The sequence below is a fragment of the Sphaerodactylus townsendi genome, linkage group LG09 (assembly GCF_021028975.2).
Source record: "Sphaerodactylus townsendi isolate TG3544 linkage group LG09, MPM_Stown_v2.3, whole genome shotgun sequence".
Lineage (NCBI taxonomy): Eukaryota > Metazoa > Chordata > Lepidosauria > Squamata > Sphaerodactylidae > Sphaerodactylus > Sphaerodactylus townsendi.
This window is the reverse complement of record NC_059433.1, coordinates 67,507,938-67,522,318: the sequence shown is the minus strand read 5'-3', so window position 1 is coordinate 67,522,318 and position 14,381 is coordinate 67,507,938. Positions and strand designations below refer to the sequence as shown.

The following is a 14,381-nucleotide window of genomic DNA, read 5'->3' as shown; positions in this document are numbered from 1 at the left end:
AATACATCATATCAATGTACAATTTCATAATTTCGTTCAAGATATAATGACAAGGTCCATATGAGACTTCCAACTAATGAGTTCCAAAAATTTCTTGATATGATTTATTTATATGATTTATTGACACTGGCACTCTTTATATATTATGCACTTTAATGTTTTTCATTGTAGTATATTAGAATAGGGTTAGCATTAGTGCAAGTGGATTTATATGTGTGCAATAACAATGAAAAAATAAATTTGAGTAAATGTTGCTTTGAATTATTGTAAATGATGTCTACATACAAATCCAGGTCAGTGTGCCAATTTTGAATTTTTGAGTTGTTCGGTTCTATTGCATCAATGCACTGATGTCATGACTTGTCATTGGCAGTGCTCTAACATTTGGCCCAAACTCCATTTTAACCGCAGAGTTTTGACTAAGGAAAGGCGTTACTCACTCTCACAAAGCCGTTTCCTCAGCTGTTCTCGTATCTTGTCGATCGCGTTGTAGTCGGAAACATGGAACGTGTAAGCAGACTTTGGTTCGGAGGCAATTTCTTCCAACTCTTCCTTAAGAGCTTCGCCAACTCCCAGAGCAAAGATTTTGATGCCTGCTTTGTGCGCCGCCGCCGCCGGCTCCAAGACGTGATCCTGACTCCTGCCATCGGTCAGAAGGATGGCCACTTTTTTAATGCTGGGATCACTGGGCCTCCCACCAGCCCCTGCGGAAAAGCTGTGGGTGGTGATGTACCGCAGGGCATCCCCCGTGTTTGTGTTGCCCCCGTGGTATCTGATCTTCCTTGCAGCTGCCTTGACCTGCTCTCCGGTGCTGTAGGTGCCAAGTTCAAACTCTGTCATCGGCTGAGTGCTGTAACGGACGACGCCGACGCGGGTTTTGTCTGGGCCAATCTCAAAACTGTCCACCAGATCGACCACCCACTGGCGGACCTTCTGGAAGTCGTCAATGCCAACGCTGGAAGACGCGTCCAAGAGGAAGATGAGGTCATAGTGAACACTCTTGCAACCTGGAAGGGAAACACAAGGGACTCCTGAGAGGTAGCTGAGGAGAAAAGTCATCATCCCCGCTGACTCCACATACATTCCTGTTCTTGTTAGTCTCCTTCACCCAAAGTGGGTGTGCCATCTTGGAGCACCATTGTTCTCCGATTCTTCCTTTTGTTCTAAAGGGGATCTGAACAGAACTGTTGCCTTGTTATGCATACTTTCTCTCTCTCTTTCTCTCTCTGCAGTGTTTCAGTCCAGCCCTTTCGCCTACTCCTGTCTGAATGTCTATGAGACAGCTATTTTGCTTTGAAATCCCAACAAACTTCTCTCTGTTTCTCTTTTAATGCAATATGCTGGGGGGGGGAGGGGGCAGATTTATTGAGGCCAGCCATCACTCTGCCTTTGGGGATGGAAAACAAGTCACCACTGACTTAACGTGAATCCTCAGGGTCTTAAAGGCAAGAGACAAACCAAGGCGGTCTGCCGTTGCTTGCCTCTTTAGAGCAACCCTTTTGGAGCACCTTCCTTATGAGGAGAGGCTGCAGCGTTTGGGACTCTTGCAGCAGTGGCGTAGGAGGTTAAGAGCTCATATGTCTAATCTGGAGGAACCGGGTTTGATTCCCAGCTCTGCCGCCTGAGCTGTGGAGGCTTATCTGGGGAATTCAGATTAGCCTGTGCACTCCCACACACGCCAGCTGGGTGACCTTGGGCTAGTCACAGCTTTCTGGAGCTCTCTCAGCCCCACCTACCTCACAGGGTGTTTGTTGTGAGGGGGGAAGGGCAAGGAGATTGTAAGCCCCTTTGAGTCTCCTGCAGGAGAGAAAGGGGATATAAATCCAAACTTTGCTAATGCTTTAGTTTTGGAGAGGAGACGTCTGAGGGGGGGATATGATTGAAGTCTATAAAAAATGATGCATGGGGTAGAAAATGTTGACAGAGAGAATTTTTTCTCTCTTTCTCACAATACTAGAACCAGGGGGCATACATTGAAAATGCTGGGGGGAAGAATTAGGACTAATAAAAGGAAACACTTCTTCACGCAACGTGTGATTGGTGTTTGGAATATGCTGCCGCAGGAGGTGGTGATGGCCACTAACCTGGATAGCTTTAAAAGGGGCTTGGACAGATTTATGGAGGAGAAGTCGATCTCTGGCTACCAATCTCTGCCTCATGGCCTTCTACATCTGGGACCTGCCATTCCTCCCTCTTGGGGAGAGGATTTTGAATATGGAGCTGCTGGACGCCATTTATATTTATTATTGTATTTTTATTGTATTTTATTGTATTGTATTTATAAGATTTAGCTTTTACTGTTTTATCACTGCTTTTAAAGATTTAGCCATTTTATGTTCTATTATTATTATTATTATTATTATTATTATTATTATTATTATTATTATTATTATTATTATTATTATTATTATTATTATTATTATTTATTAAACTTGCTATACCGCCCTATCCCCGGAGGGCTCAGGGCGGTGAACAACATAAAATCATACAAAACATAAAATCTTAAACAGGTATATTCTACAATAGGGCCCAAGGTGACCCATATACCACCCTCTTCCAGTAAAATGAGGAGGGTCCTAATGATGTTAGGGGACCCTACTAGCAGGGCGGGCATTATCGGGCGGTTGGACTCTCCAAAGGCCCGGAATAATTCGTTTCTTTACAGGCTCTATGAACTTCCAAGGTCCCGGTGAGGTCTGAATAGCTGGTGGTAATGTGTTCCACCAGGCCGTGCTAGGGTTGTGAAAGCCCTGGCTCAGGTGGAGGCCAGCCGCCATCATGCCTGGATCTCCAGTAGATCTCGCTTCTCTGCTGATCGCAGAGGACGAGCCGATTATGGGGTACGCGTCCCGGCGGCACGAGGTCCCACGCGATAGCCCCAGCTGTCAACACCTGGCCACCTGAACATGATTCGAATTGATAGGTAACTGGGAATGCAGGCGCGCAACACAGGGAGATGTGTTCACGAAAGGCACCCTTCAGGAGCAACCGCAGATGTTGACCACCCCAGTTTCCGATCAGCGCAGCGGGAAGCCGCCCGTGAGAGCCGAAGCAATAGTCCAGTCTGGAGGTGACCGCTGTAATGGATCAAGGTGGCTGTGGCCGCGTTAGAGAAAAGGCCAGCCGACGGCCTGTCGTAAGATGGAAAAAACGCGAACCCGGCTATATGGGCCACCCGGGTCTCCATTGAAAAGAGACGAATCCAGGTGGACTCTCAGGCCATGAACGGAGGGGGGGTCGGTGCCAATATGGCCCCTCCCCACACCGCGGCTGGAAATCCCTAATCTCACCCCCCCACGACCAAGCCAAAGGGATCTCCGTCTCGGCGGTGGATTAAGTTTCTTAACCTGCTCTGCTGTAACCAACCAGCCGCATCACTTCCAAACATTGCTGTAGAGCTCGCAGGCAGCGCAGCTCTCCATCAACAGAATGAGCTGGAGTGTCATCAGCGATTGATGGCAGATCAGCCCAAAAGCCCGCATCAGCTGAGCAAGTGGTCGATATAGATGTTTAAATAACAGTATAGTAATGCCCCTGAGTACACCGCAATGAAGGGCACCTCCGAAGCTTGCCTGGCCACTCATTACCTTGTTGACTACTCGAGGAACGCAGGCAATCCATCGAAGGATAACAGCTCAACCCCGAAGCGCCAGGTGGTGGGTCAAAGGTCGTGATCGCACTATAATAAACGCTGCGGTGAGATCTAACAAATACCAGCAGCGCATCTGCTCTCGTCTAGCTGCGGTATACGGAGCGATCTGTGATGTTTGTGAGAACTCGCCTCTCGGCCCTATTCCAGCACGGAAGCCGATCGAAGGGATCGGCGTCGATGTCATCCAGAAGCCCTGAAGCTGCGCGTTCCAACATTCACTCTTCCTTCACCACTTCTGAAACGAAGATTCGGTGACGGGCGTAATTGGCCAGATCTCCAGGATCTAAGGATGGTCTTTTCTAAGAGCGTGGCGACTACCTTCAACCTATCATCTGGAAAGACTCTTTGCTCAAGGGAGCTGGGTCATTGATGATCTTTCAACAGATGGGTTATCGTAGGGCCCTCCCGCACGATTTAATCAGCCTGGTGAAGGGCACGGATCCAGAGGACAGGTAGTAGGGTCTTAACAGCAGCCAGCTCCTGTCAACAGCGCTTCAGAGAGCAGGGAAAACTGGGCCAAATCCAAATGGAAGACGCAAGGAGCCTTCCAGTTCGCCTTCATTGCAGTTAAGGTAATGGAAGGTCCTGGCGATGACGCCACTTTATTCAAGTTAAAAGCTCATAAAAGCCTCACAGCCAACAACCAATCCATGACGGTAGAACCCTCTGATAAAGAGGTCAAAGATCGAATTATCCTGGAATAATTGTGCCGTATGAGCTTGGCAGATGCAGAGAGGAGGAGAAGAAGGCCTTCGCTTCTCCTTCGTCATATCTCATAGGCTTTCATAAACGCCCTATAAGATGTTCCGCAGAGCTTCGCACGCAGATTTCTCCACACTTCGCCGGTAGGACGCCTGAGCACCCGCTTTATGTGGCGGCTCTCCGTGATACCACGGAGCCTGCCTTGAGCGGGCGCAGAGGACGCCGTATACAGTCTCGATGGCATCAGAGAGGCGGAGTTCCAACTCTCCACCTGCCTTACCGAAAGTGTGCCGCAGGTCTGTGGTCCCGCGAGCATCTAGGAAACCAATTGGATCCATAGTCTCCTCCGCTGGCGGGTATAAAAAAATCGCCAGTTCGCCGCCGTGACAGGGTAGCGCGGGCGGCATGTCCAGCCGCAGCTTCCAGGGCATAGTGGTCGACCATGGCACTCTGTCTTGTAGAGGATAATGCACTTAAGCACCCCTCACCCAAAGCATTCAAATCCAGCGCAGGACCGGCTTCTGGGGCCAGAATTATTATGAGAGGCTAGTGTCGCCATGGATGACACTATCCCAGCCATACAAGAGGCGTATCGCATGGACGCTGGAGTGAGATCACCCAAGACAATAAGTCTGGGAAACCGCGAACGCCGCCACTCACCTCCAGCAACCGAGAAGGCCGCCCCTCGCTTAGGCGCATCGTACACCACAGGAAGGATAGCCAACCTCTCCTCGCGGGCTAACCACTTCCAGGGCCGCATTACACTCCATGCCAGTGATCTCCGATCGACCGTCTGAAGGGGATGGAATTGGCGATGGTACATTGCCACGCCGCTCTCGCCCTGTTCGAGATCAGGAGGCACGCTAAACCTGGTGGTGACTCGTTCAGAGCAACGGTCCACCTTCACGGACTCCAGGTACTCGCGACACAAGCCAGGTCCACTTTGCAGATCTCCGAAAATCCCGAGAACTGGCGTGTCTTATTGTTTATAACGGCATTGATCAACACCAGGGACTTAAGCAGAGTATATCCCTTGAACCTGTCCATCCTCGCTCCTAGGATAGGTCGGATACAGTCAGATGCAGCATATCCATTTCGCCGCCGTCTATCATAGTATGGGTCAGCCGGGCCACCGCTGTATTTACCCCGTCCCATTAAAACTGGGATCCTCAGCCCCAACCCTGGTGCCCCCCTTATGTTTATTGTTGTGCACTGCCCGGAGCCCCTCGGGGATAGGGCGGTATAAAAATCTAACAAATAAATACAAATAAAATTAAAATCTTGATCCTCCTTGATCTGAGATTGCAAATGCCTTAGCAGACCAGGTGCTCAAAAGCAACAGCAGCAGAAGGCCATTGCTTTCACATCCTGCACCTGAGCTCCCAAAGGCACCTGGTGGGCATGGCTGACTTTAGTCGGCCCCCAGAGCCTGATCAGCCCCTGTGAGCCGGTGGAGTCACTCGCAGAGATATGCCATGATTTTCATGGTGTATCTCTATTCCGCCCTATGGGGGAATGTTAAGGTGAGTGTTTTATGTCACCCTTTTCAGGCTTCCCATGCCACGGGAAAGCCTTTTGGAGCAGGCGGGGCCATCCCCATCTGTCCAACAGCTCTTGATTATACTGTTCACCATAGGAGAATCCTGTTATGTCAAAAGCAGTTCACATCCAAGAAATATACATCGGATTTCAACTGAGATCACAAGGACTGTGGTTCTAATTGTTGTCATGGTTACCACAGTCTGGTTAGTGGACCTCACACAAACGACCACCTCTGAAATTTAACCTAGCTGATCTACTTTGCAGGGTGGTTGTAAAGATGATCAGAAGTAAAATATGTTAAGCGTTAAGAAGAAGAAGAGTTTGGATTTAAATCCCCCCTTTCTCTCCTGCAGGAGACTCAAAGGGGCTGACAATCTCCTTGCCCTTCCCCCCTCACAACAAACACCCTGTGAGGTGGGTGGGGCTGAGAGAGCTCCGAGAAGCTGTGACTAGCCCAAGGTCACCCAGCTGGCGTGTGTGGGAATGTACAGGCTAATCTGAATTCCCCAGAGAAGCCTCCACAGCTCAGGCGGCAGAGCTGGGAATCAAACCCGGTCCCTCAAGATTAGATACACGAGCTCTTAACCTCCTACGCCACTGCTAACTCTAACCACTGCTAACTCTAACAGCCGTATGAAACTTGACAATTTCCACTCAAACCTTCGTTACGCTCTTGCGTCCCTTTTTTCTACAACCGGTATTTCCATTATGATCAAATCCCCAGTTACTCTTTGCAGATTAACGCGTACTTACCTGCTCTTGGAACTTGAGTGCTCTCTCCTCCCCAAGGGAGAAGGAGAAGTATTAACACACAAGATATTCGGCATCTTTCTGAAAAGGGCATGTCTCCCTTCAACGCAGACTTCACTTTTACTGTTGGTTGTTCTAGAAATCCACCATGTCTAAAAAGAAAACAAGGGGAAGAAAATTATTATCTTACGGAATGGTCTTTTGAGGGGAAGAGACAGGAAAACTAAGGAACGTTTACAACACTACACGCTCTTGCTTGGGTGTGCCGTCCTCTCTCTCCGGTTCCTCTCGAGAGGCAGAATGAACACAGACAAAGATACGAAGGTCACCAGTGTTAGAAAGGGCAGCTTAAAATGGCTCTTGTTGAAGGCACCACGCTACTTGGGTTGAAACAAGTTCAACTTAGGCCAACGAACCGGAAACTATCCCCAAGGAAACTATTATCCTTCCGAGTTAGGCTTCCGAATCATTGGGAGGGAGACGACGGCCCTGAGGTGGATTTGATAGGACAATGAGTGTAATATCCCCAGTGATTGACCCGGCAATTGTCATAAATGCTTGACCCCCTGACTCCGTCTCTGCGTAGACCTCAGTGCTCAGGAATCCCTCTGTTGTGAGATGTTGATGGACAGGCTGGATGGCGCGGAATGGAACTGACAGACAAAGGCCAGATAATCAAGCAGAGAAACTCCTAACTGACTCAGAATGTTCCCAATGAACCATTCCACAGCAAGACTTTGTGCCTTCTCTCAAGGAAGGGAAAAGGCTTTTGGGGTGGAGAAAAGCTTCAAACAGGTAGGCCTGCCATCCTCCAGGTGGGGCCAGAAGGTCTCCTGGAATTACAACCATTCTTCAAACTACTGAGATCAGTTTTTATGGAGAAAATGGTGGCTTTATGGCATTATAACCTGCCAAGGTCTCGCAGGTCACTAGGATCCAGCCCCAAATTCTAGAAATTTATCAACGCAGAACTAGCAGCCTCACATATAGGCATTAGAAGTTAAGGAAGGGCTAGCCTAACCTCTGAAAAGTAGTCATGCATTAGGCTGTGGAGGATTTTGAAGACAGCTTTGACGATCAGTGCAGAAAGCTGGAGGCGGTTGCAGAACCTAAAGCTGGATGTTCAGTTGATTAAAAAAAAATTGGTCAATTGATCAACTATTTTATTTATTCATTCATTCATTCAATCAATCATTCATTTATTACATTTTTTATAGTCTGCTTTTCTCACTGGGACTCAAGGCGAATTACGCAGAGGGAGGCCATAAAGTCCACAAAGTGGGACATTCAATGAACAATGAAATAGGGTTTGGGCTGCAGAACCAACCAAAAGTCTGAAAAACAGAACTGATATAAAGCAAAAGTGTTAACATTATTATTATTATTATTATTATTATTATTATTATTATTATTATTATTATTATTATTATTATTATTATTATTATTATTATTATTATTATTTATTAAACTTGCTATACCGCCCTATCCCCGGAGGGTCTTTTGAGGGGAAGATGACACATTAAATTATGTAAACGGTACACAACAGGTGCCCACCCAAAGCAAACTATATATACAGTAGTGCAGACCACAGTCCCCAATAATTTATCCAAGTAACATGTGAAGACTGTTGTAACATTGCTACCCTATTGGCTGTATAGAAAAACTCTCTCTTCAGTTTTGATTAGTTTTCAGATTGCCAGAGATGTGAGAGCATTCCTGACCTCCCCAAACAGGCCATTCCACAAGTTGGGGCACACAACTACAGGCAGTTGTTGACTTCACCCTACTTGCAGGTTGGCATCTGCAGAAGACCTTACTCAGATGAGTGACGTTGTCGGTCGTAGTGACCTCTGTGGGGTGGCATGCAGATGTTGTCCTACACAGCACACAGGAGACTCTGGAAGCTTCAGCAGAGTAAGTTGCCAGTGGTGAAGACAATCATACATCCTAGCAACAACAACCAACAAACCCTCCATGACAGTGAACTGAGGACCCTGACATGCAAGTCTTGAGGGGGAAACCTACACTAGGTTGTGAGGGGTCATGAAGAAGAAGAAGAAGAAGAAGAAGAAGAAGAAGAAGAAGAAGAAGAAGAAGAAGAAGAAGAAGAAGAAGAAAGAAGAAGAAGAAGAAGAAGAAGAAGAAGAAGAAAGAAGAAGAAGAAGAAAGAAGAAGAAGAAGAAGAAGAAGAAGAAGAAAGAAGAAGAAGAAGAAGAAGAAGAAAGAAGAAGAAGAAGAAGAAGAAGAAGAAGAAGAAGAAGAAGAAGAAGAGTCGCCTCTTTTTTAAATCGTCCCTCAGACGTCTTAATTGCACTGTGTTGAATGGACCAGTGTGACTTATTGCTTTCTTGCAATTTGTCTGCAAAGCATCCCCATTTCAAGGTCATAATCCTTACAGTCTGAAAGTTTTCCAAACTTGATATCAGCATCAAGAAGCATCTGTTCTCCAGGCATAACAGCAAGTTTGACAGGTGCCGTTGAGCAATTCTCCCAGTAGTCACAATCAGTCACAAGCCTTTATTGGCATAAAATAAACATACAAAATCCGCATACAAAATTTGCCCATTATTGCTCACAATTATAGACGCTGGGACTAAAATACTAAATACTAAAATATATACATGGTCCTTCTGTAACTACAGGACATTCCTTCAGCTAAGTTAACCCACCCAAACGTCACCGGACACTGACAGAAGCCAGCAAAATCACTGCTGGCTATATGCGGTCATAATACATAGACATTGGTTGGTATTCATCTAGGCTTACGTCTATTATTGTTAGCAGAAATTTTGCTACATTCTCACACACTGTGGGATCCATGTTGTTCAAAAGCATAGGTATCTTAAGAGCATCAGTTAGATTGTTATACAGAAATGGGATAAGTGCAGATTGTGACATTCTGATTTTTGCAAACCTTACACAATGAAAGAGGGTATGATGTCCCAGTAGATGTCCCTATTTCTTTCCATGTTGTTTTTAATTCTCTGTTACAGTCTTGTGGATTTGTTTGTAGTGTCTAGATAGTGAGGGGTGTTTTTTTTTTTAAAAAAAAGTTACTTCGTTTACACAGCACTTATGCATTCAGCATACATGATGTGCATTAATTACATATAATTCTGATCTAGAGACGCACAAACAGGAAAAGACAGAAACAAAGAAAACACGCCTCGGGATGAGGAGGCACAGATTTGATTTGCACAAGAGCAAAAACAAGTTGAAACAAGACTTCTCAGCATAAACAGCGGAGAGGAGAAACTCAGACTCTTTTCCAACATGGGCATGATGTATGTTCACCCTTGTTGTTGCTCCAAAGAAAAGTAACCAAGATGCCAGCAGCGATTTCTATTTTTGAGAGCAGCTTTGTCAACTCAGCAAAACCTCCTCTACCCTCTGCAATTTACTGTTTTCATAGGCTGTTTCCAATTCATCTTTTGGACGGCTCTTCCAATAGTCCGTTCACTGTGCTTCAATTTTAACTACTCCAGTTATTCCAGAACCTTGCTCCTTTTGAGGCAATTCTGGGCTCAATTCCACTCCTTCAGAGAGGTCTCCTTAGGCGTCCCTGAAGGCCTTGGAATAAAGTTGCCAACCTCCAGCCAGGCCCCAAAGTTCTCTTGAGATCACAAGTGATTTCCAGCCCTCAGTTTCTGAGATCTGACAAGATCAGCCTCACCAGGGCTACCCAGGTAAGGAACAATATTTATTAGCCTGCAATAACTCTGATGTCAAGTTACGAAGCGGACTGTTCTTTCTTTCATGGTTCAAAACAGCTCACAATAATTGTCTGGTTAAAAGATACACTAATGATCTTGACCTGGATGGGCCAGGTTAGCACAGTTGTTAGATCTCAGAAGCTAAGCAGGATTGGCCCTGGTTGATACTTGGATGGAAGATTGTCAAGGAAGCCCAGGGGGAAGACAATGGCAAACCAATGGCAAACCAGCAGCAGTGGCATAGGAGGTTAAGAGCTCGTGTATCTAATCTGGAGGAACCGGGTTTGATTCCCAGCTCTGCCGCCTGAGCTGTGGAGGCTTATCTGGGGAATTCAGATTAGCCTGTGCACTCCCACACACGCCAGCTGGGTGACCTTGGGCTAGTCACAGCTTCTCAGAGCTCTCTCAGCCCCACCCACCTCACAGGGTGTTTGTTGTGAGGGGGGAAGGGCAAGGAGATTGTAAGCCCCTTGGAGTCTCCTATAGGAGAGAAAAGGGGGATATAAATCCAAACTCCTCCTCCTCCTCCTCCTCCTCCTCCTCCTCCTCCTCCTCTTCTTCTTCTTCTTCTTCTTCTCCTTCTTCTTCTTCTTCTTCTTCTTCTTCTTCTTCTTCTTCTTCTTTTTCTTCTTCTTCTTCTTCTTCCCTTGAAAACCTTACCAGGTTGCCGTAAGTCAGCTGTGTCTTGACAGCACTTTGCATTTCCAATGATCCTATTATATGTTATCTACCAACAGTGCAAAATGTACCACAGTAACTGTAGTAAGTAGAATGGAGGCTCACCGCATGGTGCTAACGTTTGTGAAAATTTATCTAGATGTGCTCTAGATCTGGGGGTGCCTCCATACACTTGTTCAGAGATTTCAATTCAGGGCAGGGGGCCACCCCTGAAAAACAGCACAAACAACTCACACTAACCAGTCAGCTCCAGAGCAAACAAATGGGGAACAAATGGGGCTGAGGCGTAGCTCCAAGGGGACGGGGGCGCAACGCACCGGGCCTCTGTGGGGTTGTGGCAAGGGCATTTCCAGGGGCAGGATGGGGGCATTCTGGAGCAGGATGGGGGCGTTCCAGGGCTGGACAGAGGACGCACTCATGCACCAGGCGTGTTTCCCCCTTGCTACGCCTCTGAAATGGGGCCAGTGATTCCCCAGAAAATAACATCTGTCCTGGTGAACACAGGCAGCCGCTTCATATATAATGGGGTTCCCTGAACCAAAAGATCTATCTGGACCTACCCTTAAGTGGTGCAAAGTGCGCCATTGACATCAAGTGTAGCTGATGTTACTTCTGGAGATATAATTAAGACAGCTCGAGGTAATGGATGTCAATGCCCTGTCTATAGTAGAAAAAAATAACTGTGATCAAAGGCAGATGCTCCTTGCTAGACCTGAGCTCTCTTTCCATTATCCACTGCCGCCATTTTTCTGCAACTGTACTACCTTAACAAGCAGTCACCTGGCTTACTGTAAGAATATCTATACCCTTGTTTTCTATGCTAACGTGGCCCCAGTGCTTTGCTGGCCTCTAATGATAATAGAGAACCCTTCCACAGATAGCTTTATCTTCTTGGCACTGGTTAAATACAAGCTAATCCATTCCACAGAAGTTTAATTGCTCTCTGTGTTGCATACAGGGAAAGAAAAACCCAAACAGATGGCAGAACTTAGTCCGAGATGAATAGGATCAGGGTTTTGTTTCTTAATTAATAATCCCTTGGTCTCTGAACTATGCCGAGATCACAATACTACACAGGCATCGATCTCTTGCACAGATACGGCTGCTTCGGGGAAAGCTATAAATGGTCCCTTGACAGAGTAGCAACTTTCACATTCCACAGCGACGACCAGCTGAGACTCCAGAAATGTATTTTTGCCCACTGCAGACAGACGCGTGGAGTCGGAAGGCTGCAAAAGTTAGCCGAACACCCTGCAGTGCGATTGGATAGCTCTTTCATCCAGATAATCAAATAAGCATTTCTGTATGGTTTTAGAAGGAGAATATTGGGATAGAAGGGTATCTCTCTGAACCTCACTTCTCAGAGCAGGTAGGAAATTACCAGTGTCAGCCTATCCATTTCACAGTTCTAAAACTGGCTCCAACACAAGGCCTGACTTAAACTTTTTTCACACCAGAAACAGAGCCAAAGATACTCTCTCTCTCTCTCTCTCTCTCTCTCTCTCTCTCTCTCTCTCTCTCTCTCTCTCTCTCTCTCTCTCTCTCTCTCTCTGGCCGCTTTTTCAAGCAGGTGCACCGAAAAGGAAGCTTCATGATCGGCCACCCAGGGTAGCAATTTCCTCTTTCTTCCTGTAAAGTCTGGAAGAGTTTCCTTCTCACTTGACTGATTTGCTCCCATATCTGTTCAGTAATGATGGGATTAGGAGTTAGTCTGAATTTTTCAACTGACCATTTCAGTCCGTTTTATTTCCTTTCTTCCTTGTGCAAATCAAACCCATGTTTGTTTGTTTCCTCAAGAAAAGACAGTGGGACTTGACAACCCTCACCTGTTCACCTGTGCTCCTTAATGATATATGTGTCCATTTTTTATCGATAATTTCATATACAGGCAAATAACAAAATATAAAAGTAAATGAGCAATTAAACCTCGACAGATCAAAATTGTGAAACATTACAACTAGATATAAAATGAGTCTTCATATTTGATACATTCTGAATTCGAGAAAGCTTTTCTTATCCATTAAAATAGCATTATTCCATTAAATTCGCAATTCTTACTAACTGCAATACACACACTGGCAAGAAATGAAATACCCTAAGTTATACTAGTCCCAAAATTATCTACTTATGACCATGCAAAAGTCCTGGCCCACCTGGCCCAAAAACAGTTAAAACAACGATCAGGCAAGCTCTATGTTGCTTTTTTAGACTTTAAAAAAGCCTTTGATTCACTATCTAGAGACTTGTTATGGAAGAAAATGGAGGATTTGAACATCAACCCCAGACTGCTTTTTTTAATCAGGCAATTACTCACTAACACCTCTTGCTGGGTAAAATGCACTCAGGACATTTAAGGGACATACCATTGGAACTAAAGGATATTGATGGACACAGCCCCAAACTGGGAAATACACATTTACCGGCGCTTCTTTATGCAGATGATACTATTATAATGTCGTACACTAGGGTAGGCCTGTTACGTTTAATGAACAGATGCTACAGCTACTGCAAATTAAAGAAGTTAGTCCCAATATTACAATTTTTTACCATCAATATTAGTATAAAATACTCTACCCCATATATTTCAAACAATCAACACAATACATAAAATATAACTTCCACTTCTCATGAAACTCCCATTTTGGGCATCTGTTTACAAGTCTATGTCTATTTCTGAGACTTGTCTATATGTTTTTACAGATTCCCCTGACAAAGCAAAGGCAAAAAGATCATTAACTTAATAAATGTAACTTTTGAATGGCATCAGTTTTTGTTTTTTTTGGTTATTAGTGCCGCCCTCTCTCATTTGGGCCTTTTCCCACACCATGCTGTTCCCTCTCTGTAAATGCATGCCGTGAATTTTACACACATCCAGCATTAGTTGAGCATGACTAAATCAGTATGTGTTTTCACACAGATAAATGATGTATATTGTGCATAAATACTGTAGAAATTTCATAAGAAAACCAGGCAGCTAAAAATACTAACAGGTAAATAAAACTGTCAATGGAAAACAACCTTCAAGTGGGGCCTGGAATTCTGGCAGAATTACAACTCATCCGCAGCCTACAGAGGTCTGTTCCCCTGGAGGAAATGGAAGCTTTGTAAGACAGACTCTATGATATACCATACAGTATAGGAGAAATGTAAGTCCTAGAATGACATCACATCCATTTTGAGCAGAGACGTATGGCCTATTACCTCCATACCTTAACGAACCCACGCGCAAGGAGAGCCCTTACGATTGCGCGTTTTAACTGGGCTGCCTGATCTGACTAGGTTATCTCTATTGTTAAACAACTCGGACCCCGGTCTTTGTGAAGAGATCGCCAATTTCATTGCGG

The 14,381-nt window shown here is 45.5% G+C and overlaps 1 protein-coding gene across 1 annotated transcript in view; it reads right to left on the bottom strand.

Annotated features, from left to right (window-relative positions):
* The window catches only part of LOC125439376 (collagen alpha-1(XXII) chain-like), an 86,306-nt gene that overhangs the window by 32,368 nt on the left and 39,557 nt on the right, over positions 1-14,381 (bottom strand). Inside the window, exons 2-3 of the mRNA XM_048508470.1 lie at positions 6,650-6,798; positions 441-1,007 (exon numbers count right to left, since the gene is read on the bottom strand). Coding sequence (XP_048364427.1) covers positions 441-1,007; positions 6,650-6,740 — 658 coding nt within the window. The 5' untranslated portion in view covers positions 6,741-6,798. The remainder of the gene's footprint in view (positions 1-440; positions 1,008-6,649; positions 6,799-14,381) is intronic.